Source organism: Monodon monoceros, unplaced genomic scaffold (assembly GCF_005190385.1).
Source record: "Monodon monoceros isolate NGI ecotype Baffin Bay Population unplaced genomic scaffold, NGI_Narwhal_1 Super_Scaffold_21, whole genome shotgun sequence".
NCBI classification, from domain to species: domain Eukaryota; kingdom Metazoa; phylum Chordata; class Mammalia; order Artiodactyla; family Monodontidae; genus Monodon; species Monodon monoceros.
The window spans coordinates 12,354,870-12,376,685 of NW_021703778.1; the positions used below are offsets into that span (position 1 = coordinate 12,354,870).

At 49.5% G+C, this 21,816-nt stretch overlaps 1 protein-coding gene across 1 annotated transcript; it reads right to left on the reverse strand.

Moving 5' to 3' along the window:
* Positions 1-1,220: 1,220 nt before the first annotated feature.
* On the reverse strand, positions 1,221-2,942 carry PTF1A (pancreas associated transcription factor 1a). Its single transcript, XM_029236554.1, has 2 exons — positions 2,165-2,942; positions 1,221-1,771 (listed from the first exon to the last, which is right to left on the reverse strand). The coding sequence occupies exons 1-2, from the start codon at positions 2,940-2,942 to the stop codon at positions 1,569-1,571; spliced, it is 981 nt and encodes a 326-aa protein (XP_029092387.1). The 3' UTR covers positions 1,221-1,568.
* Between the last annotated feature and the right edge of the window lie 18,874 nt (positions 2,943-21,816).

The following is a 21,816-nucleotide window of genomic DNA, read 5'->3' on the forward strand; positions in this document are numbered from 1 at the left end:
CGCAGAATCTCCGCGCGTCTGGCCAGGCCGCGCTGCGGGTCGGGCTCGCGGCCTCGCTTTAATTGGTTTTGGATGACGTCCATGGCACCCGCGGCGCGCGGGAACCCCTCGGTGGGTCTGAAACTAGGTTAAAGCAATTAGCATGCTGCCGACATATTGTCCTTCGGCAGGGCCGTGGGTACCAGGGCGATCGTACCTTGGCTGACCAGGCCGCTGCCTGGAGGGGAGCGACACCCCGCCTCCGCAGGGCCTGCGGGGCACGGGATCTGCGGATCAGCCAGTAGGTGCGCGCCGGGCGCGCGAGGCCCCGTTCGGTGCCTCTCCCTCCGCGCCCGCGCCGTCCGAGCGCGCGCGGGACCCCGCACACAAAGCCGCGCGCCCCGACTCCCGCCGCCGGCTGAGGGCGCCCCGAGGGCCAGGGCGGCCCCGGGTAGCGGCGGCGGCGACTAGCCCGAGCCCCAGCTTCCTGGGCTCTCCCGGCCGCGCCCTTACGCCTCTCCCCTTCGCTAGGGGGCGACCCTGAGCCCTCCACCCGAAGCTCGCCTTCTCCCCACGCTGCTTGCCTTAAGAGGACTAGATTCTGGAGACAAAACCAAGTGAATTTCAGAAATAACCCAGTTGCAGAAGTGGCAGAGAGGGCGCCCTCCTTCTCGCCTTACCTAAAAGACCCTGGGTTTTGTTGGGAAGCATCCGACAGGGTCTCCGGCCTCAGCATGGTCATCTTCCCCATCTGAGTTCCATGTACCTGACGCTGTAACTGCAGAAGGGATGGGTCACAGGGCGGCTCAACAGCAACCCTTTCTCCCCAGCCCATGGAAGCAGAAAGGCCCCTTCCCTTGGCTAGACCAGAAACTAGCCCCCTGTTGCCACCGGACACACTTTCTACACTCTGATTAGGCAGGGTGCCGGTGACCTTGGGTAAGACAAACATCGTCTCCCAGCCTTAGCTTTCCCGTCTGAAAACTGAGAACAATAAATAGTCTATGACCTCCTTGCCTCATAGGGTGTTTGGATGGTAGGCTAAAAATACAGGCGAAATATTTACGTATTTAGCGCTGACGATTCAGATGAAGAGCCTCCAAGAGAACTGAGGCCTAACCCTCTAACCCAATTCCTTTCAGCTAAAACTAAAAGCTACGTTTGAGTCTCTGGTTCAGGTTTTGTTTTTTTTAAACTAAGTTAATTACACTCCATTATGTATTAAACAAATAACTTTTACAAAAAGGTGTAAATAGCATTTATTAACATTGCTTAGAAATAAACCATATCTGGCAATAAATTAGCATGAAGTTTTCTGGCCAGAGTTCTTCCAACAATGCAGAGTTCTGCCAAAGGTGCTGGGTGGAATCACAGACTATTGCATATTTTTAGAAAATCAGGATAAATTATATAAATTATATATTTAAAAAGAGATCATCTATTTCATTAACTCGACAGGATAATAAATAGATAAATAACAAACAGTTGATTGCCATTAGAAAAATGTGATTCTTAAATTACATTTACGTTATATACATGTACAATATGCACAGAGACACAGTCAGATCCTCTGGCGGGTCTGAGACTTCTCAGGACACAAACTCAAAGGGCGGTTCGTTTTCTATGTTGTTGAAGGAAGATTTGCTGTTGAGTTTTCTGGGATCCTCTGGGGTCCACACTTTGGCTGTTCGGATAATATTTTGTTCTTTGAGTTGTTTTTCATCAGTCCAAGAGAGAGAGTGTCCTGCGAGGGGAGGGAGGCCATAATCCGGGTCGCTGGGGGAGGGGGACCCTGAGGGGGTGAGAAGAGAAAACAGACTGTGAATGTCCAACTCTGTTCCCAACGGTGCCCTCCGGTCCGTTAGGATCCCCTCTTGGGCGCCTGGACAGACAGGCGTCTTAGGTTCCATTAGAACGACCCTCTTCCTCCACCCCTCAAGCCCCCAGCGCCTCCACCCCGCAATGCCAGAAGCTGCAATTCTGTCGGGGACGCGCACCCTCCGAGCCATGGTCAAAGTGGCGGAAAAAAACCTCAGAAACGCCAGCTCGCTCTCAAGGTGGCCGGTGCCCACGACACGTCCGTCCGTCTGTCGGTCAGTCGGCTGGTCGGTCTGTTCACCCAGCCCCTCCGGGACCTTCCCGTTCCCGTCCCCGTCTCCCCCAGCTGGGAGGCGGACGCACTTACGGGTGCCCCGATGGCAGATGATGACCTTCTGGACCTGGCTGCCCGGGCTGTCCCCGCCCAGGCGCCCGCCGCCGCCCGGTCCCCCGCCACCGCCCGCGCCGCCGCCGCGCAAGGGCAGGTCGGCCTGCACGAGTTCGCTGAGGAAGTTGATGTAGCCGATGGCCAGGCGCAGCGTGTCCACCTTGGAGAGGCGCTTCTCGTAGGGCAGCGTGGGGATGTGCGAGCGCAGCCCCTCAAAGGCGTCGTTTATGGACTGCATGCGCCGCCGCTCGCGCACGTTAGCCGCCTGCCGCAGCTGCTGCAACTCGGCCTCGGAGCGCACGCGCCGCCGCCGCCGCGCCGCCGCCGCCGCGCCGCTCAGGCCGCGCAGCCGCGCCCCGGGGGACAGCACGGCCGGCCCGGCGCACGGGTAGGCGAGGCACGAGGGCGGCGAGCCGGGCGAGTAGGGGAAGCCGCCGGGGGGCGCCCCCGCCTCGCAGCAGTAGCCGCCACCACCGTCCTCCGGCTCGCCGGGCTCCCCCGAGGGCGGCGGGGCGAGCGCGTGCGGAGCCACCGAGGGCGCGGGCTGCAGCAGCAGGCACGCCCCGTCGCGGTAGCAGTACTCGTGCAGCTGGTGGCTGAGGAACTCCGCCTCGGCCTGCTCGTCGGCCAGCAGCTCATCGCCGTCCTCCAGAGGGTCCCGAGAGGACTGGTCGGTGAAGAAGTCCTCCTCCTCAAAGTAAGGGGACGGGAAGGCGTCCAGGCCCCCGGGGAAGTGCTCTAGCAGCACCGCGTCCATGCTCTGCGCCGCCGAGGGCCCGGGGGACTGCTGGCCTGGGGTGAGGGTGGTCTCTGGAAGTTTGCTGCGGCAGTTCGGCCTTGTCTGGCAGCCCCGCCCTCACGGTCCGGCGCGGGAGGCGGCGAAGACTGCCCGCCCGCTTCCAGCCCCCGGCCTCCCTGGGGAGCCCGCGCCCGCTGCACTCTGGCCGACGCCCGCGCTGCTCTGGGGAGGGCTGTGCCGGCTGGCTGGAGCTGAGGGCTGGCACGCGAGGATTCTTATAACTACATCCACAGGCGCGTGCCAGGGACCCGCGGCGCCAGCCAATCACCGAGTGCGGGGTGCCGGCGGGGAGGGGGCCGGGGAGGCTTTCCGCCCGGTGGGAGCTCCCGGGGCGGAGGGGAGGCGGGGCCCGCGCGGCCCGGGGCTCCTCCAGCCTCTCCCCGCCGGCTCCTCGGCCGAGTACCTGCAGGACGCGCGGCTCCAGGGGCACCTGCGGCCCCCTGCGCCTGCCCGCGCGCGCTGCGCAGAGCCAGGCCCTTCCGCGGGGCGCCTCCGCGCAGCCACAAAAGTTCCTAAGGGCGCGTCCGCGGCCCAGGCGGCGGGAGCTGATCGCGGGCGGAGCTCGCTGCTCCTTGGGGGTCGGCGCAAAAACTGCTGGCAGCCTGGGCAGTCCAGGTGGTGCGTTTCGCCACCCCCATCCCCGGAGCGCGCGGGCCTCCGGCCTGGGTTCCATTCCCGGCCTCTGTCTCGCTGCCGGACCTTTCCAGGACTCTGGTCAAGTTGGCACAGTGTGTGCCGCTGGGGTTGGAAGGCGAAGCGATGCAGCTCGCAAGGCGTTCCAGGCACGGCTCGGGGTCGAGGGGCGCGCGGCTGCGGGGCGCTGCTCGGGATCCTGACTCCGGTATCCGGTGCTCCGCGGCCGGCCTCGCCTCGCCTCGCCTCCCCTCCCCTCCCCTCCCCTCCCTTTCCCCGCCCGCAGACAGATATAGGGACGCTGGAGGACGCCTTGGAGAGCGGCTCAGAGGGGCACGTTTCTTCTGTAATCACATCGGGACCCTAGGGGTCCGGGGCAATAAAACCGGATACAAAAGGAGTCAATTTAGTCTTCTGCTCTGGAGCAGTCAGGAGGGAGGGCATGGAAGTTAAAGGGCAGAGTGGGAACCCTTTTCAAAGCCTCTCACCAGAGCCTCTCACCTTTCTGACTGGGAACTGGGACCATCCCTGAATGATTTTTTTCCTTCCCGGCCTTTAAAAAAAAAATTTTTTTTTAAACCAAACACAAAACATTTGTGCTCTGGCCCATAACACACTCTATCACAGACTACGATTGCAACACGAATTCCTCAGTTGAAAAGTAACAAAGAAACACTTTCAAGGTCGAGGTAATTCTGTTAAAAGCCAAGCCCCAGAGAGTTCAGAAGTGCAGCCGACCGCGCGTGTTCTCTCAACAGAAGACCTAGAGTCACTGCCTCCCTGGCTCAGCCTCTTCCGTTTTCAGACACTTGTCCCACCAGAGGCTTTTGAGGCTTCTCAAAAGCCAAGTCCATGTCTCTTAGAACAGCGATTTCAACACACTTCTTGGTTTTAGACATTACATTGTATTTAAGTGAATTCTGAGACCAAAAAAATTAAGGGCAAAAGATATATAAGAAGACCAGAGATTACCTTACCTTGAACGGCCAAGGACACCAGAGAATTTTAACCCAAAGACTTACTGTTTTTCAGCAAGTTCTTTCCTGTTAGCTCATGCCCTTCCTAGTGAGGTGATAAACTGATGCAAATGTGGACGGTTTCCCTGTGTCCGACCCTGGGCTGCAATTTCCTGTATTTAGATTGACCTTTCTCACCTCAAAGGGAGGGAAGCTGTTTGCGGGGGAGGAGGTCAAGACCCCGGATCCAGCCAGCTGCTGGAATTGGGCACCCAATTCTCTTTATGTTTAAAAGGCCCTCCTCCCCTCCCCTCCCCTCCCCTCCCCTGGTTAGATTAAAACCCAGTAGGGACATGGCTTTGAATCAATCCGAGCACTTGGAGGAGTAACAACAGATGACCAGACTTCAAACCCTTATCCAAAATATTGGTAACCAGTCTGTGGAGGAAAGACTGGGATTCCAGCCCACACAGGCTCTCTTCAAGAGGCCTTCTCTGATAGATCTAGATGGCTCTTGGGAAAATGTTTGCGTCATGGATATGCGGGGGGCGGGGGTGGGGGAGGAGCTGGGGGAAATGGGAGTCAGTAAGCGTGTATTGGGGGATACTTTAACCCGATGTGATTTTTAACAGTCAGGGTCCCCAGAAAATCACCTTCTGTATGCTTGAGGAGTTTGTGGAAGAGTCCAGAACTTTACCTTGGGCACCCAAGCGAGCTATGGGGAAGTCCAGTGCTGGCGGGAAACCTTACTGTCCTGTGAGGCTGAGCAAAGCTAGCATGAAGCTTCTGGGCAGCTCCTGGGGCTGCAGGGATGAGCCTGGGGTAGGAGGAAAAGAAAAGAGAGTCATGTGTTCCGGTCAGAACCCTCCTCGCCCTCGCCCTCCCCATCCCGAACCATTATCTTCCCCTTAGAGAATTGCTGGCTATCTGCAGGCTGGTGCAGACGCTGATACGGGGACGCTGGTGCGGGCGTGCATGCTTACACACACACACACACACACACACACACACACACCCTGTCCTTAAGTAAAACATGATTGTTCTTTTCTCTACTAAAAAGAAGAAAGGCTCCACTGCTAATAAAGGAAATTTTCTCTGGGTCACTGGAGGTCACAACAGTGTGGACGGCTGCCCTCTTCCTCTTGAAGCAACAGGTCGGATGAGAAGGCTGGGACGGAGCCCTGTCCTGCCAGGCTACAGGCCCCAGCTCTCATTCCAGCCCATCCCTCCACGTGCCCTGGATCCCCAGGGCAGTGGGGGGGGGGGGGCATGGAGAGGAACAAGAACAAAAGGTTCCAGGTACTTCAGGGCAGAGGGACAGGGCTGGTCCCAGAGCCAGAAGCCTCTCCACCCTTCGCTAAGTTCTAGCTTCTCCGCTCCACCCTCTGTCCTCAGCAGAGATGTCCCCTAACCTTGTCCCCCGCCTCAGTGTAAAATAACATCCATCCCCTAAGGTTAGGCAGTGGCAAAGTGCTTGATTCTTTTTATGACCAAATCCTAGTGAGGCACTGAGATTTTTTCAAGTCTTTCCAAGGGGCTCAGTGGCACCTGTCATCAGGGCCCAGCAGACTCCTGCCACGCCGCCTTTGAGGCTGTCGGAAGCCTGATCTTGAGGCTGTCGGAAGCCTGAGGCCATCTTCAAGTTTCTGGGTTCCAGGGGAACATCTGGCAAAGGCCATGGGGCACTGAGGAAGCTTTGCTGTGTCCGTCTGCCTGTTTGTCCTTCTCTTTCCCTCGCATGCTCGCTGTCTCTCTCAGCTCTCTCTCCCTCCCAGGGGTGGCATGGACCTGAATACTTGCTCATTGCTTTCCCAGCAAACATTTCTAGGGTCTTTCTCTGGCTTTTAGGAACAATGACTGGAGCGTTGGAGCCCGGGTCCCTGACTCCTTCCCAGGATGGATTCTGGGCAGAGAGCACCCATGAAGGGTGGGGCCTCTGGGCCCTCCATCCTCTTCTCCCCCTTCATATGGCTCCACAGTGTTCGACACCCCTCAGTATATGTCCTCCCTGCTGGAGCCCCAGGTCCCCAGAAACGGGGTGCCGTTGTCTCCCCGCCGGTGTCCCACGCTCCTCGCTTAGTGCTTGCAAGCCGGCACCTGCAGATGTGACTGGTGTCTGTCTCCCACCTTGAAAATGGTCCCATGTTAATTCCTCATGACCCAAATTGTCCCCGTCCCCACTCAAGAACACAGAGGTGATGTCAGGTGGCTGGATTGCCCTCACCTGTGTCTGTTTCCCCTTTCTTTACCCTCCCCCTCCCTCCCCCCTTTCTGTGAAAACTTTTTCTTCTCAGTTGAGTGCCCTCATCAACCCACCCTTTAACCCTACACTCTTAGGAAAGGGTTTGAAAAATAGAATCATGGGGCTAATGCTGAAAGGTCTCTGAAGCCCAGAGAGGTTCAGTGACTTCCCTAAGGTCACACAGCAGGTTACCATCAATCCCAGTCCACCCCAGCCCAGTGCTGGTTCCACTGGCTGCTGAGACCAGATTTTAGCCTTGCTTCCACCCACTCATGAAAGGTGTATTTACATTGATGTGCAATGTAGTCAGTCAGACCCCGTTCTAAGCCGGCCCCAGTTTACCAAACACCATCTTCCTGGCCTCTCCAGAGTCCTGGCTACACTGCAGATTCCAGCACCTCCTGATGTGCTGAGGAAGGAATCACTGAATGGTGCAATTCCCAGCATAAGACAAAGGATGCAGAACTAAATACGGGCTCATGGGACTTTCTCTGGCCCCCAAAGTCACACTATATAGATTATGGATGATTTTTCCACTCAGAAAGTACACTCTGATCAGGTGACATTTTATTCCATCCTGGAAAGGACTGGCCTAGGTAATGCTGAAAACCTCGACACCACTTCAAAAGTCTTCCTTGAACGAGCCCCGCCTACCTGTCATTCTCTTTATCTTCTCTTTACTTCATTCTTTTTTTTTTTTTTTTTTTTGCGGTACGTGGGCCACTTACTGCTGTGGCCTCTCCCGTTGTGGAGCACAGGCTCTGGACGCGCAGGCTCAGCGGCCATGGCTCACGGGCCCAGCCGCTCCGCGGCATGTGGGATCTTCCCGGACCGGGGCACGAACCTGTGTCCCCTGCATCGGCAGGCGGACTCTCAACCACTGCGCCACCAGGGAAGCCCTCTTTACTTCATTCTTTATTAACTTAGCATCTCTTCCAATGCTACGATGACCTCTCTCTGGTTTTCTACAGTCCTTTCCACTAGTTTGAGCTCCTTGATTTGACAATCTTATATTTATTTGGAGATCTTATATTTATTGTAAGATAGGTAGAAGGAATAATACGAAGGCTAGACAAGATGGAGATGAGCATTTTGGAGGGCTTTCACTCATGTTTATCACTTACTCTCATAATTCCGCAAAGCTGAAGGGCATCCTCCTTACTTCAACCGGTGAAGAGATGAGTTTCGGCCATAAACCCAGGGCGCACGGCCCGTCAGAGAAGGGGACTGGGTTACACAACAGATTGGCTGACTCCATACCTCATTTGCCTTCCATAGCATCTTCTGGCCTCTTCTTTGTCTCTACACTGAACGTAGCTGATTTTTTAAAATATAAATTTATTTATTTGATTTTATTTATTTTTGGCTGCATTGGGTCTTCGTTGCTGCATGCGGGCTTTCTCTAGTTGTGGCGAGCGGGGGCTACTCTTCATTGCAGTGCGCGGGCTTCTCACTGCAGTGACTTGTCTTGTTGTGGAGCACGGGCTGTAGGCATGCGGGCTCTAGAGCACAGGCTTGGTAGTTGTGGTGCACGGGCTTAGTTGCCCCACGGCATGTGGGATCTTCCCAGACCAGGGCTCGAACCCATGTCCCCTGCATTGGCAGGCAGATTCTTAACCACGGCGCCACCAGGGAAGCCCAACGTAGCTGATATAATACGATTTTCACATGGATTCTCTTGTTTGGTAACACAACGCTGTGAGATAACTTGGGCAGGTGTTTTTATTATTTGCAAATGATAAGATTCAGAAAGGTTAAGTTACTGTCCTGGAGTGACACAGCTGGCGCCAGGGAGCCATGAGTGGAAATAAATAGATTTCCAGCACAACGGTGATGGGGGTGTCAGCATCATTTTCTAGGGTTTCCCATCAGACATTCTCTGCTCTGAAGCTACTCAGCCTGAAATAAAAAGCTGGGCCGTGTCCCATCTGGGAATGAGGGCGGGAGGCATGTGGCTGCCACCAACCTCAGGGAAAATCCCAACGTCCAACACCCAGCTCCTTCCTTCTAGAAGTTCCCGTTGTTAAACATTAATCTTTGGAGGGTGAAACACCGAAATGCTGATATAATTATCCAAATAAGTATTTTCTGTCATGCCAAGGTTTCTTTGATGAATAGCAAAGTTTCTGAGCTTTGTCCTTCAGTCTTGTTATTCCAAAAGGTGTTTGGTCTTTAGTTAAGGTAAACACTGCAGGTCATTATTACCAGACTTCTGTGTCTTGGCCTCCATAGTGAGCAATGAAGAGGAAAAAAAAAAACGAATTTAATAGAAACAGGAACGTTGAGCTTTTTTCTGTTTGTTTCTCTTTAAAGCTATATGTTTTTTCTGGCTTCATGACCATCTGTAGGGCCTTAATTGAATTATGGTGCATTTGTATAATGCAATATTCAGCTGCCATAACAAAATGAGAATGCTTTTGATGTAATGATGTGAAATGATTTCCAAGATACATCGTTAAAGAGAAAGAAGCAAGAGTGGCCAGTATACTCCCACTTGCATTTTTTTTAAAAAAAGAGCACAGTGACTATATGTGAGCACATCTGTTTATGCAGCCAGCCGATATCGCTAGATGGATACGAAACTGATGATGTTACCTGCACTGAAGGAGAAACTGAGTGGCTAATGGATAGAATTTTTCCTTGTATACTCTTTCGGATCTTGTGATTTTTGAAATATGTGAACATATATGCAGAATTTTTTTAAATTTTTAAATTATGATCTTTTAAATTAAAATCCTTTTAAAGATTTATTATTATTTAAAAACAATTTTTTGGGCTGCGTTGGGTCTTTGTTGCTGCGCGTGGGCTTTCTCTAGCTGCGGCCAGCGGGGGCTACTCTTTGTTGCGGTGCGCAGGCTTCTCACTGTGGTGGCTTCTCTTGTTGCAGAGCACGGGCTCTAGGTGCGCGGGCTTCAGTAGTTGTGGCCCTCGGGCTCTAGAGCGCAGGCTCAGTAGTTGTGGCGCACGGGCTTCGTTGCTCCGCGGCTTGTGGGATCTTCCCGGACCAGGGCTCGAGCCCGTGTCCCCTGCGTTGGCAGGGAGATTCTTAACCACTGCTCCACCAGGGAAGTCCTAAATTATGATTTTTTTAAAAAATACGGAATTTCTTTTAAAAGAAAATGTTTGCAGTTTATGGTCCCTTCATATAAGCCCTGGAGAAGCCCTCCAGAAACATTGGATATTATTAGCTTGTGCCATCTTCAAAAAGCGGCAAGAACCCTCTGGCAGGTGGGACCAGTGAGGGCTGGCTGGGGCAACCAGGCACGCAGGGTGCCCTGCATGTGGACCAGGTCCTGAGTGAGCCTTCGTGTAATTGTCTAAGTCCCGCCTACAGTGCAGTTGAAATGGGATGGCATGGGACGAATGAAGTGTCATTCTCTGCATGAGATCAATAGCAAACAAAATTTAGAGGGATTTGACAACACAAAGGGAATTTAAAATTACTCATTAAGGCCACCACATCGTCTGCGTTGTCCACAGCTCCGCAGCCTCCACGTGACTACTGCTAACATTTTGGCCTGTTTCCTCCCATGTATTTCTATTTTCATATCTTGCACTTTTCACTTGACTGACTCTCATCATCACCATTTCCTTATACCTTTACTGATAGGCTTGAACAGTGGCGTGATGGTTCGTCGTAGGACTTTACCGTCGGATAATTTCATTTTCACTTAAGCACCGCTCACTCCTGAGAGCTCACAGTTGAGGTGGTACTTTGCGCATCTCTTGAAATCACCTTTGTGTTTTGCCCGTGCGCTGACTTTCTTCCGTGCTTGGCAGGTCACTGATTGTGATTCCCGCGTAATTTTTTCTCCCTCGCCTCAACGATACCTTAGCTTTCACGTCTACCAGTGCTCCTGAAGATGTAGGCTATTGCAGTGGCATTTTTGTTCTTGTTCCTTAAAATCCTGCCTAGAGCAAAACTCTTCCTCAGCCCGGTGAACCTGTACCTGAAGAAGCTTATGTCAGCCCGTGCCTGGTTCAAGCAGGGAAGTGCCTACTATTAGTCAAGAAACTCCAGTTACTTGGAAAAGTTCCCAAAAAGTCTGGAATTCAGTTTTCATGCTTGGACATTCCAAGAAATCAGCACCCCACCAGGCCCCAGGTTTTGACACCACAAGACTCCTCTCAGATTGCACACTGCTAGAGGTTTGAGCCTATTTTTGTCGCAGAGAAAGTAGCACCCCATCTTCCACTGCCACCCCAGAGAGGCGGGGAAGCACAGAGGTCGTGAGTATGGGCTCCGGAGCCTGACTGCCTGGATTCTGGTGGCTCTGCCACTGACCAGCCGTTTGGGCAAGTTAGCTAACCTACCTGGGCCTCTACTCCTGCAAGAAGAAATTATAACAATACTGCCGTGTTGGGTTACTGTGAGGATTGAGTTAACAAATATAAACACGTACCCAGTGTCAGGCACACGGTAGTATTTGCTCAATTTTATTTATTTGTCCAATTCTCTTTATTTATTTAGCAGTAGTAGGTTCATAGGTGCTCAGTAAACATTGGTGGAGTCGATGAGGATGTAGCATCAGTTACAAGTGGGAGCCCTATTAAGCAGGAAGGAGTCATTCTTGTTGGCTTCGCCCACCCCTACCTGAGCTCCAGGATTTAAAGTGGACCAATATCAAAAAAATCTATCAGCAAATACTGAGGTTGATTCACCGCTGACACTGGAAGAGGCAGTGCACCTCTATTCAGCTCTTCTCACAACTTTTGGAGGCAGTTAGGGTTAGGCCTGGTGACGGTGTTTTGCTAATGCTCATGGTTATGAGTCGGGGATGGAAAAATGGTCCATTCACACAGGATGGCCCCCAGAGCAAAGCCTGTGAAGGGGCAGAGCAAGACCCCAGTGCTCAGCTGGGCACGTTCATGCAGGCCCGTCTCTCCTGTTTCTCTTCTGCAGTGTCCTTCTCAGAGACATCAGTTAGACACACGCCAGGGCCTGGAGTGCAGGAACGGGGGCTGGTGTTCCCCGCTCATTCCTCCATTCTCACCAGCCCTGCAGAGAAGCCAGACACCTTTCCTCACCGGCAAGGAAAAACAAGCCAGGCTTGTTAGAAGAAACAGTCGCTCTGTCATCTGCCCTCGCCTCTGTAATCAGGGGGTCGTATCTGTAGCCTTTTCCCTCTTCGCAGCAAAGGGACTGTTTCCATACCCAGGAGTTTGATTTTCCTGGTGAGGGTCCCGACCTATCACTGGACCCCTCTCATTTCTGTGGACCTCCGATTTTCTGGATCCATACTTCTTAAATGAAGGCTCCACAAGTTAATTATGTCTTTTTTTTTTCAATTTTGTGACCATGTTCAGATGCTAATCTTGAAAAAACAATAACAAAGGGTGAGCATATTGTGGTCCACCTGGATGGCTATCCAAAAACCTAGCCCTATCTTTGAACTTGGAGCCTGAATCTGAGTTGACATTTGTGTTTAAGATTGTGGTGGTGGGGGTCTTCCCTGGTGGCGCAGTGGTTGAGAGTCCGCCTGCCGATGCAGGGGACACGGGTTCGTGCCCCGGTCCGGGAGGATCCCACATGCCCGCGGAGCGGCTGGGCCCGTGAGCCATGGCCGCTGAGCCTGCGCGTCCGGAGCCTGTGCTCCGCAACGGGAGAGGCCACAACAGTGAGAGGCCCGCGTACCGCAAAAAAAAAAAAAAAAAAAAAAAAGAGATTGTGGTGGTGCCAGTCTATTTTAATTGCTTCGGCCTAAAGAAGATATACAGATATTGTTGCTCGTGGCAAGAAATAACTACAAAACAAGCTAGATGAATAAAACTATCACAGTAGTTTACTTAACCTGGGGAGGAATGGATGTGACGCACAGTGGGTTGATTGAGGAGAGGGACGAACAACACGTCAGCTTCGTAAGTGGCAAATGGTGTTACTACACGGTTGTATCATATATCACCTTAAAGTTAATTTGAACTTTATTGATTTGTAGATTTAGAAAAGTTTTAATGTGTTTGGTTTTGCAGTTATATAAGAGCAACACCCATAAAGAGTTTATACCAACTTTATATTGGCAAATATTTCAGCAATTTCCTTTCTAAAACATCGTTATTGAAATATAGTTCATTTACAATGTGGTGTCAGTTTTAGATGTACAGCAAAGTGTTTCAGTTATACATATACGTATATGTATTCTTATTGACATTCTCTTCCATTATGGGTTATTACAAGATATTGAGTAGAGTTCCCTGTGCTGTATACCGTAGGTCCTTGTTGGTTATCTATTTTACATATAGTAGTGGGTATCTATTAATCCCAAATCCATAATTTATCCCTCCCCGCCACCTTTCCCCTTTGGTAACCATATTTTTGTTTTCTATGTTTGTGAGTCTATTTCTGTTTTGTAAATAAGTTCATTTGTATCAGGTTTTTTTAGATTCCACATGTAAGCGATATCATGATATTTGTCTTTCTCTGTCTGGCTTATTTCACTTAGTATGATAATCTCTACATCCATCCATGTTGCTGCAAATGGCATTACTGCATTTTTTTGTGGCTGGTTAATATTCCATTGTGTATATGTACCACATCTTCTTTATCCTTAAGCAGTTTCATTTTAATGATCATTTAAGCTGACACTGAGTGAGGGCTCATGAAAGCTTTTATCGGTTGTTGCTTTGTTTTTCTATGAAAAGTGTGGAGACTTTATATACAAGGACATATATTCATCTATGTGTGTATATAAATATGTGAATACTCACATAAACACATACATATCTTCAGAGTCAGGTTTGAGAAATACTGTTCCAGATGATTATCAAATACGTGTGTGTGGCTTCAGGTGAAGAGATAAGAAGGCAGAGAGGAAAGGGGGCAGGGGAGTAAAGTAAAAAGGATGTGAAGCAAAATGAGAAAGGGGAACAGGCAGGAGGAAGAGTCTGGAAGTTTGATAGAGGAAGTGTTTGAAATATGAAAGTGTAGAGGATGGAAAAGCGTGGATGTTTGACTCACGTAGATCTGAGTTCAAATTCAAGTATCTGTTCCACTCTTCACAGTTGTTTGCTCCTGGATAAGTTATTTAAACGTGCTGAGTTTTATTTTCACTGGCTATAGACATGGGACGAAATAATAATATCTACCTCAAGGACTGCTGTGGAAAGTTAATGCAATGATGTATGTAAAGTATAGAGAGTAGGCACTCAGAGAATGCTAGTTTCATCCTGCTTCCCTCTATACTCAGTGGGTTAATCAATAAGGGTTTTTTTTCTTTTCTCCCCTCTGAGCTTATTAAATATAATTGACATATAACATCGTATAAGTTTAAAGTGTTCAATGTGATGATCTGATATATGTATATATTGCAAAATGTTTACCAAAATAAGATTAGTTAACACACCCTTTACCCCACAAAATTACCATTTTGTTGTGGCTGTTATGGTGAGAACATTAATGTTCTAGTCTTAACTTTCAAGTATACAAGATTGAATACGTTTTTATTAAATGTCTATAAAGTACAGGAGAAAAAGATATGAATGAGAGGTGATATCACAGGCATTAAAAAAGCCTGAAGAGTCCTCTACCACTGGTAGCTTTCACTTTGAGCCCCGATTGTCTGTATAAAGGAGTCATTTTAAAGTAATCGTCTCCAGTTTTTTTTTTTGACTGCACATCTTGCATTATTCTGGATAAAGTTCTGGCTTCTGTAACAATTTTCTAAAGATAATATAACATTTTTGTCTCTCTTGTAATAGTCCAAGTGTAAGCAACCCGAAGTTTAAAATTTTATTTATTTATTTATTATTTTTTGGCTGCACCACTCAGCATGCGGGATCTTAGTTCCCCCACCAGGGAACAAACCTGTGCCCCCTGCGGTGGAAATGCAGAGTCTTAACCACTGGACCTCCAGGGAAGTCCCAGCAACCCGAAGTTTATATGGTGGCTAAATGGGTTGGGGGTCAAGCTTCCTTGTAACTTGTTGCTCTATCTTTCTGAAACATGGCTTCTAACCTTGAGTCCCAAATGGCTGCTCTGGCTCCCACCATCATGTCTGCATCCCAGCCAGCAAGAAGAAGGAAAGAGAAAGGGCACACTCCTTTCCTTTTAAGATCATGATCTGAAGGTTGCACACATCACTGTGGTTCATATTCAGTTGGCCTGAGCCATCACACGGCCACGTCTAGCTACAAGGGAAGGTGACAAATGTGGTCTTGCGTTTGGTGGCTATACTCCCAGTTAGTACTTGGGGTGTTATCAAATAAGGAGAGAAAAGTATTCTGTGTGTTTGAGGACGGGGGAGGATTAGCTGTGTCTGATGCACCTTATCATTACCATTTTTGAGTATACACTCTACAGGTGAATTTATGTATATTATGTATATAAAATTGCATAGAAATAAGTGTGTATTAATACACTGCATACATACATTTTTAAACACGCCCAAAAGAAATTTTAAGAAGATGAATAAAAATATATTAGAAGTTCTAAATTTTTCCCTGCAGCCCAAAGGAACATCTTGTTCACTTTGGAGACTACTAGTCTATATAATGCCAATCAATTACACTTTTTTAAAGCTGAATTGTCTTTTTTTCCCCATATTATATACAAAGTTAAAAGCAATGTGGAAATACTGAGAAAATGTAAATATGCCCTGTTTTAAGCCTTACTTTATTTATCTCTTTAAGAAAGATGTTTTGAGCATCAGCTATGTTCAGTCACTGTGTTAAATGCTGGGGATCAGAGTTGCACTCTCTGTGCCTAATGCATTCTTGGGGTAGTAAGAGAGAGGAGAGATGATTATAATCCAGTGTAGTAAGGGCTATCTTTGAGGTTTAAAGGCTCAGCACGAGAGTGAGGGGTTGGCAGGAGCTTCATAAAGGGAACAGTGTTGAGCTAGGTGAGTCTTTAGTGAGTTTGACTACAAGAGGAGGGGCAGAAGTATGTCCCTAGGAGGCTGAATAGATTGATGAAAGTAGAAGGCATGCAATAGCCCACAATTTTCCCTCATTTAGGGACCTGAGTCCCAGCTACAGACTCCATCTCAAGCAAGCCCTGGGGCAGTGCATTTCAATGTGCCTTTTTGCAGCTCCTTTCTTGGTCCTGCCTCCATCCCCGTTCCCATCCCAGGCATGGTGTGGCCTCATGGTGACCACATCTATGCTCCACCAAGACCTGTGTTCTCAGAGAATGCTCAGTGCTCCAAATTATCCTTTCTGCCCTCGTTAAAAGCCAGTTTACTTCCAGGCCATCGATCTCAGCGAGAGGCCACTAAGGTGTAAGCAACATGCAGCAACTGGACCGTCATCTCTCTGGCATTTTATTAGTGTCCTTGAAAGGTAATGCCATCCATCACAAGGATGAATTCTTACAATGTGGCCTACTGCAGTCATTTGAAAGCATCTTGGGGACAGTCAGAGATTGCCTCAAGAACCTAGAATCTCACCTTTATTTAGCCTTCACCAGCCTCCAAAACCCATTTCCCTGTACTTACCTCATGGTAGAACGTCTTCCTGTTTCCTCACATGCTCCTGGCCCTTGTAATTTGTTCAGGTGCTTGGAACCTACCAGACCGGAGGACAAACCCACTGTAAAAATCCAAGATGGAGCTAGGAAAATGCGCAGAGACTCCTAAGAGTGTTGAGATGTCTCAGGGCGAAGCAAAGCTCTGCAAACCATCATCCATTTTATGACATTTCCCTGCCCTGATTTAAAGTGATGTGAGGGATTTATGTTGTCATTGACCTTACAGGTCCCTAGTGCTTAGGGAGCACTTTTCCTTTTCAGCTGGACAGGTGTGAGAGAAGAAGGGAAAGTGCAGAAGGACCATATTATACTTTCTGGGTGCTTTACAACAAGAGTTAACCTGAAAAGTTTCCATCATAGGACATCCCATGTGATGGGAGCTGGACGGACAAGCCACAGACCTCTGTCTTCTTCCAGGCAGGTCATAAGCTTGTACTTCCCTGTCTTCTTTGAGGTGAGATGTGGCCATGTAACTTGCTTGGGTTAGTAAAAGATGAGTAGAAATGCCACGTCACTTCCAGGAGGAAGCTTTTTTTCCCCCTCCATGTTCAATAGTGCATTTTATTGTTGTAATTTCCCTGCTACTTAAAAAAATATTATTATTAGTGATCCAAGTAACTTTTTTTTTTTTTTTTTTTTTTGCGGTACGTGGGCCTCTCACTGCCGTGGCCTCTCCCGTTGCGGAGCACAGGCTCCGGACGCGCAGGCTCCTGACGCGCAGGCTCAGCGGCCATGGTTCACGGGCCCAGCCGCTCCGCGGGCATGTGGGATCTTCCCGGACCGGGGCACGAACCCGTGTCCCCCGCATTGGCAGGCGGACCCTCAACCACTGCGTCACCAGGGAAGCCCCCAAGTAACTTTTAAATACAATACTTTCAGACTCAGGGTAAAAAGAACTATAAACAAATTCTAAACTGTATTTAGTAGGTCTGATGTTCACAGTGGTATAGGTTAGCAATTTTGAAACGAATTTCTGTGTGATCTAGGAGTAAATGAATGAGTAAATATGTTGAGAATAATGAGAACTGGGTTTTTCACTGTTAGAGAAGGGAGTTATAAATATGGAAGGGAGAACGACTAGAATGTACAGATACATATGGATATAGATATAAACGTAGAGGTACTTATATATGTATGTGTACGTTCTTTTTTTTTTCCTCCTAGCTCTGTCTTCTAAAAGGGCCGTTGTAACAATGAACACACTTTGTTCTCAGATCTTGGCTTCTAAAAACCATTCCTCACTTAAACGTTCCAGAGATCCTTAGGGAAATGGCTGATTCTCTGAGGAGAATGCACCAGGGCAGAGGCAGGCCAGGAGGAAGCTTTACGAGCCTGTGTACTAACTGGCTCCTTTGCTCCTCTCTTCTGTAACGATGGCGGAAACTCAGCTTAAGGCAGAACATCTGTCAGCCTGGGACCTTCAGTGACTACAATGAACAGGGTCCCCCTGCAAACTCTCATAGAACAGGAAACCTGGACTAGAAATAAGCTTTTGTTGTGTGAAGCCACTAAGATTTGGGGGTCGCTACTGCAGCATGACCTGGCTTATCTGATGTACCTGTGTTGTTGCACATATTACTCAGTAAATTTGTGTGTTAGTTTTAAATCTCTTGGTTTCAAGTAATGGAAATCAACTTGAATTAACAAACATTAAAAGAGAGCTATGATATGGGATTCAGGGCATGTCCTAGAATCCATAAGCAGGAATGTAGCTAGGCCTCAGGAAGGCAGCAGTACCAGGAGTCTCAGAGACTGAAAATTCTCCCCCATATCTATATGAATAGAACCCCACAATTGTAGCTGGGCACATGGACACCCAGAATAAAAGTTGCATTTTCTAGACATCCTTGCAGCTCAGTGAAACTAACTTCTAACTAATGAGTAGAAGTGATATTCACCTTTGGGGCTTTTTGAAGAGGAAGGACATGTCCCATTTTGCTACTTTCTCTCTTCCTACTGGTTGGAATGCCAAGGCAATGGCAGGAGTTGGAGCAGCCATTTTGAACCATGAGTGGAAAGCTACATATTGAGGATGGATAAGTAACTAGATAAAAGAGTCTGAGTCTCCCACATCATTTAGATCCCACATGAGTCCTGGAATGCCTATTCAGTTTTGTTTTGTTTTGTTTTTGTGAGAGAGAAATAAACTTCTATCTCTTTTAAACCACTATATATTTCAACTCTTTTATAGAACAGCCTAACCTGTACCTTTGTTAACACACTGTGATCTGGAAAGATGCCTGCACATTCTCTCTGACTTTCCTGTGCTTCTTTCTGTTCCCCTCTGTGTGTCTGCTTCATTCTTTTTCTGTGGATCAGTTTTCTCTGCTTTCTAGTCTCTTTATAGAAATCATGGCTTCCTCCAAGATGTACCGTGTTTATTTATGGAACAAACATTGAACAACAATTCTGTGCTGAGAACTGTGATTAGCACTAACAATAAATACAACAGATCCTTTATTCATGGAGCTTACACACTAGAGGGAACAGAGAGTAGAGGTTGAAATAAACATGAAACAGAGACAGAGTATGAGTATCATGGCATTTGGAAATATAAAAGAACTTTATTAAAGCTGAAGTAAAGAGAGATGATGAAAATGGAAACATAGGCAGAGTCTAGAATAAGGAAGCTTACAAGCTGTATGAAGGACTTTGGCATAATATAGAGCAGTTATTTCCAGAGTGGAGAAGAAGATCCACTGGGGTATGGGAAAAAAATATTAGAACTATCACCTATATATATATATATATATTTTTTTGCTGTTCTAATCCATCATTTATTTTTTTATCTGTATTTGTATCTCATTCTTTTAAAATTTGTCTGAGTCTTTATAATGTATGTAATTGATTAGTACAATAGCACATATTTATAATTTATATATAATTAATCAGGGAAGGGTTTGAAGCCACAGGTGGCATGATCAAGTCTGCCATTTAGAAAGGATACCAAGGCTGCGGTGTTGAAAAACAGTTTGGTGTAAAGCAAGATTATAGGCAGGGAGACGGCTCAGGAAGCTGCAGCAGAAGGGCTGAGAGGTTACGAAGGCTTGAACTGGTTGGTAGCTGGGCAGACTGGAGAAATACTTTTAGGATCTGGTGACTTATTGACTGTGGGCCTGGAGGAGAGAGGGAAACAAAAGACGGTACTGAGGATTCTGCTCTTGGTATCAGGATGAATGGTGGGCCTGTTTACTGCAATTCTAGGCAAGATAAGGTCAGAAATTGTTCTTAAATTGGGGGGCATGGAAGTTATTGGTGAAAATGACTGAATGCGTGAGAGTTCCAGTGTGAGATTGTGGGCCACAATGCAGTGTGCTGAGGGCTGAATAAAGGTGAGGAAATAGAAACCCCCTACTTTGGATAACTTATTCAAGACGTTTAGTTGTGAGTTGATGATAGAGGGAACAGGGGCGATTTTTCTTTGTTTTTCAGGTGGGAAATGTTTTCTTTCACCTCGTAAGGAATCTATTCTCTCCCCTTTATTCTCTCAGACACACACCCGTCTTCTTCATTCTCTTCACCATTCCTTGTCCCATTCCTCTGTTACTTTAAGAAAAGCACTCAGTTTTACTCAGTTAAAAACTAATTCTAATCGTAGATGGCACATGTAAAAGTAGTGATGGTGATGGAGCTGCAAAAAGGAGAAAGAAGTTTCTAGGTAGTATTAGATAAGGAAGCAAGGCAGATAATCTCTGAGACCTTTGGGAGTTCCCAGAAGCTTCCTTCAGACACACCTAAGATTACTGTCTGCTCATCCTTTTTCTAGTTGGCCCTGAAAATCGTTAAATATCATTTGCTCTTTTAAAAAATTGTCTTGCTTAATATCATGGCAGTGGTGTCTGGGGCTTTTTTGTTTTGTTTTACCTTTTTTTTTTTTTTCTAGTATTTTGGCCCCGTGAAGGCTTTTGAGGGCCAATCTAGGAAGTAAACTCCAGTAACAATCTCCTCCCTAAGGGAAAAAAACATTTCCAGGTGTTGCTTTATAGAAGCCAACTTGAGGGGTTTGAGTTCTCGGCTTGCTAGGCCTTTGGGGGCACAGAGGGGCCCACTGAGAGTACGGCGCCTTCCTTGGTTTCTTCTGGGCCGGAAATGACCCTGACTCGTGGGGAGAGGAGGAGAGGGCCACTCCTTTAACCAAGAACATTTGTTAAACGTGCACCCAGGCTCAGGCCCATCTTTGCACAGGAAGATAGACATGAAGACGATGGACCCATGTGGGAAGTTCAGGTTAAATCCGGGGAGGCCCCTGGGGGCCCAAGCAGCCCTACCGGCGGGCAAAATGCTTGCCCGGCCCAACGCTGGCCTCCACTGGACAGTTCTAGCCTCCCGTGACCTCCCTCTGCCCTCAGCCTTGAAACTGGGTCGAGCTGGGCAGAGGCTCAAGGCCTCCCCCGACGCCCCTCCTGATCAAATGCGGCCCATAAATAACGTCTTGTGGGCCCTTCCCTCTTCCCCGCCGCCCTTGCCTCCGCCGCTGTCTCTACCACTCCCCAACCCCCCAAGACCTGGGTCTGCGCCCCAGGCCGGCTGCTCTCACCGCAGAGGAGAAAGAGCGAAACCGCGCGAGCGGCGGGCGCGGCGCGGCCGGGCGCCCCTCCCCGTCTCTCCCTGGCGTCCTTCCCCGTCCCGGGCGTTTGTATAGTTGACACCTGCAGCACGGGCGGCCGCCGGGGCTTGCCGACACAAGGCGCTGGTACCTGAGCCCTTGACTGGTAATGCACCATAAACAGCTCCTTTCAGCCCCTTTCAGAGCGGGAGCGCGGAGGTCACCGTGTCGACAAACCCCTCTGCGTCCGCCCCGTCTCCCGGGCCCCGGATGCCCGGGCCTCCAGCCGCAGAGCCCGCCGGTCCGTGGGAATCGCAACACTTGTGCCGCGGCTCGGCCGGCGGGGCGGGCGGGGGAGGGAGACCACCCGGCCCTCCCCGGGCCCGGCCTTCCCAGCCCTCCCCACGCTCGTTCACAGAGCGCAGCGAGTGGAACGAATGGGTGCCGGCGTCCTCGGACGCTCGCGGAAACCAAATGACGAGGCGGGAGGGGCTCCTGCCCAGCGGCCGACGCCTATTCCCCCCCGCGAAAGGTACCCAGTGTGCATCCGGCTGGACTGGGCCTACCCCCCCCCACCCTCCCCCGCTGCAGGTCTTGCGCGTCCGGCAGCCAAAAGCCTGGATCCCGGGGGCGCGATCCCTTTGGGGGGGTTGGAGGGTGAGGGTGGTACCTGTGACTCCGGTGGCCTAGAGTATGCGGCCCAGGCTGATGCTGTCCACTGACGTGCGTATTTGGGGCCAGCTCGGGCGCCCGAGCCCTGTTGCAAAGGGAGTGTCTCTGGCCGCGGTGGCGAGGCAACCATTCGCCATCTCCCAGGCCCAACTTTGCGCCCTGAGCTTAGCGCACGCGGCGCTGAGACGCAAAGGCGGATAAAGGGGTCAGGTGTCTCCAGTGTTTCCCCAAAACATTGTCCGATATTTCTCCGAAATGGGAATGGGGTGGAGGATGACATGTCACGGAGAGGACACTCACTCGCAAGACAGCTAGGGCCA

Excerpts from the sequence above, each read along its gene's own strand:
- PTF1A (XM_029236554.1), bottom strand. The coding sequence starts at position 2,942 with ATGGACGCGGTGCTGCTAGAGCACTTCCCCGGGGGCCTGGACGCCTTC. Across the intron at positions 1,772-2,164 it reads CATCTGCCATCGGGGCACCC|GGTCCCCCTCCCCCAGCGAC; the intron begins GTAAGTGCGTCC and ends TCACCCCCTCAG.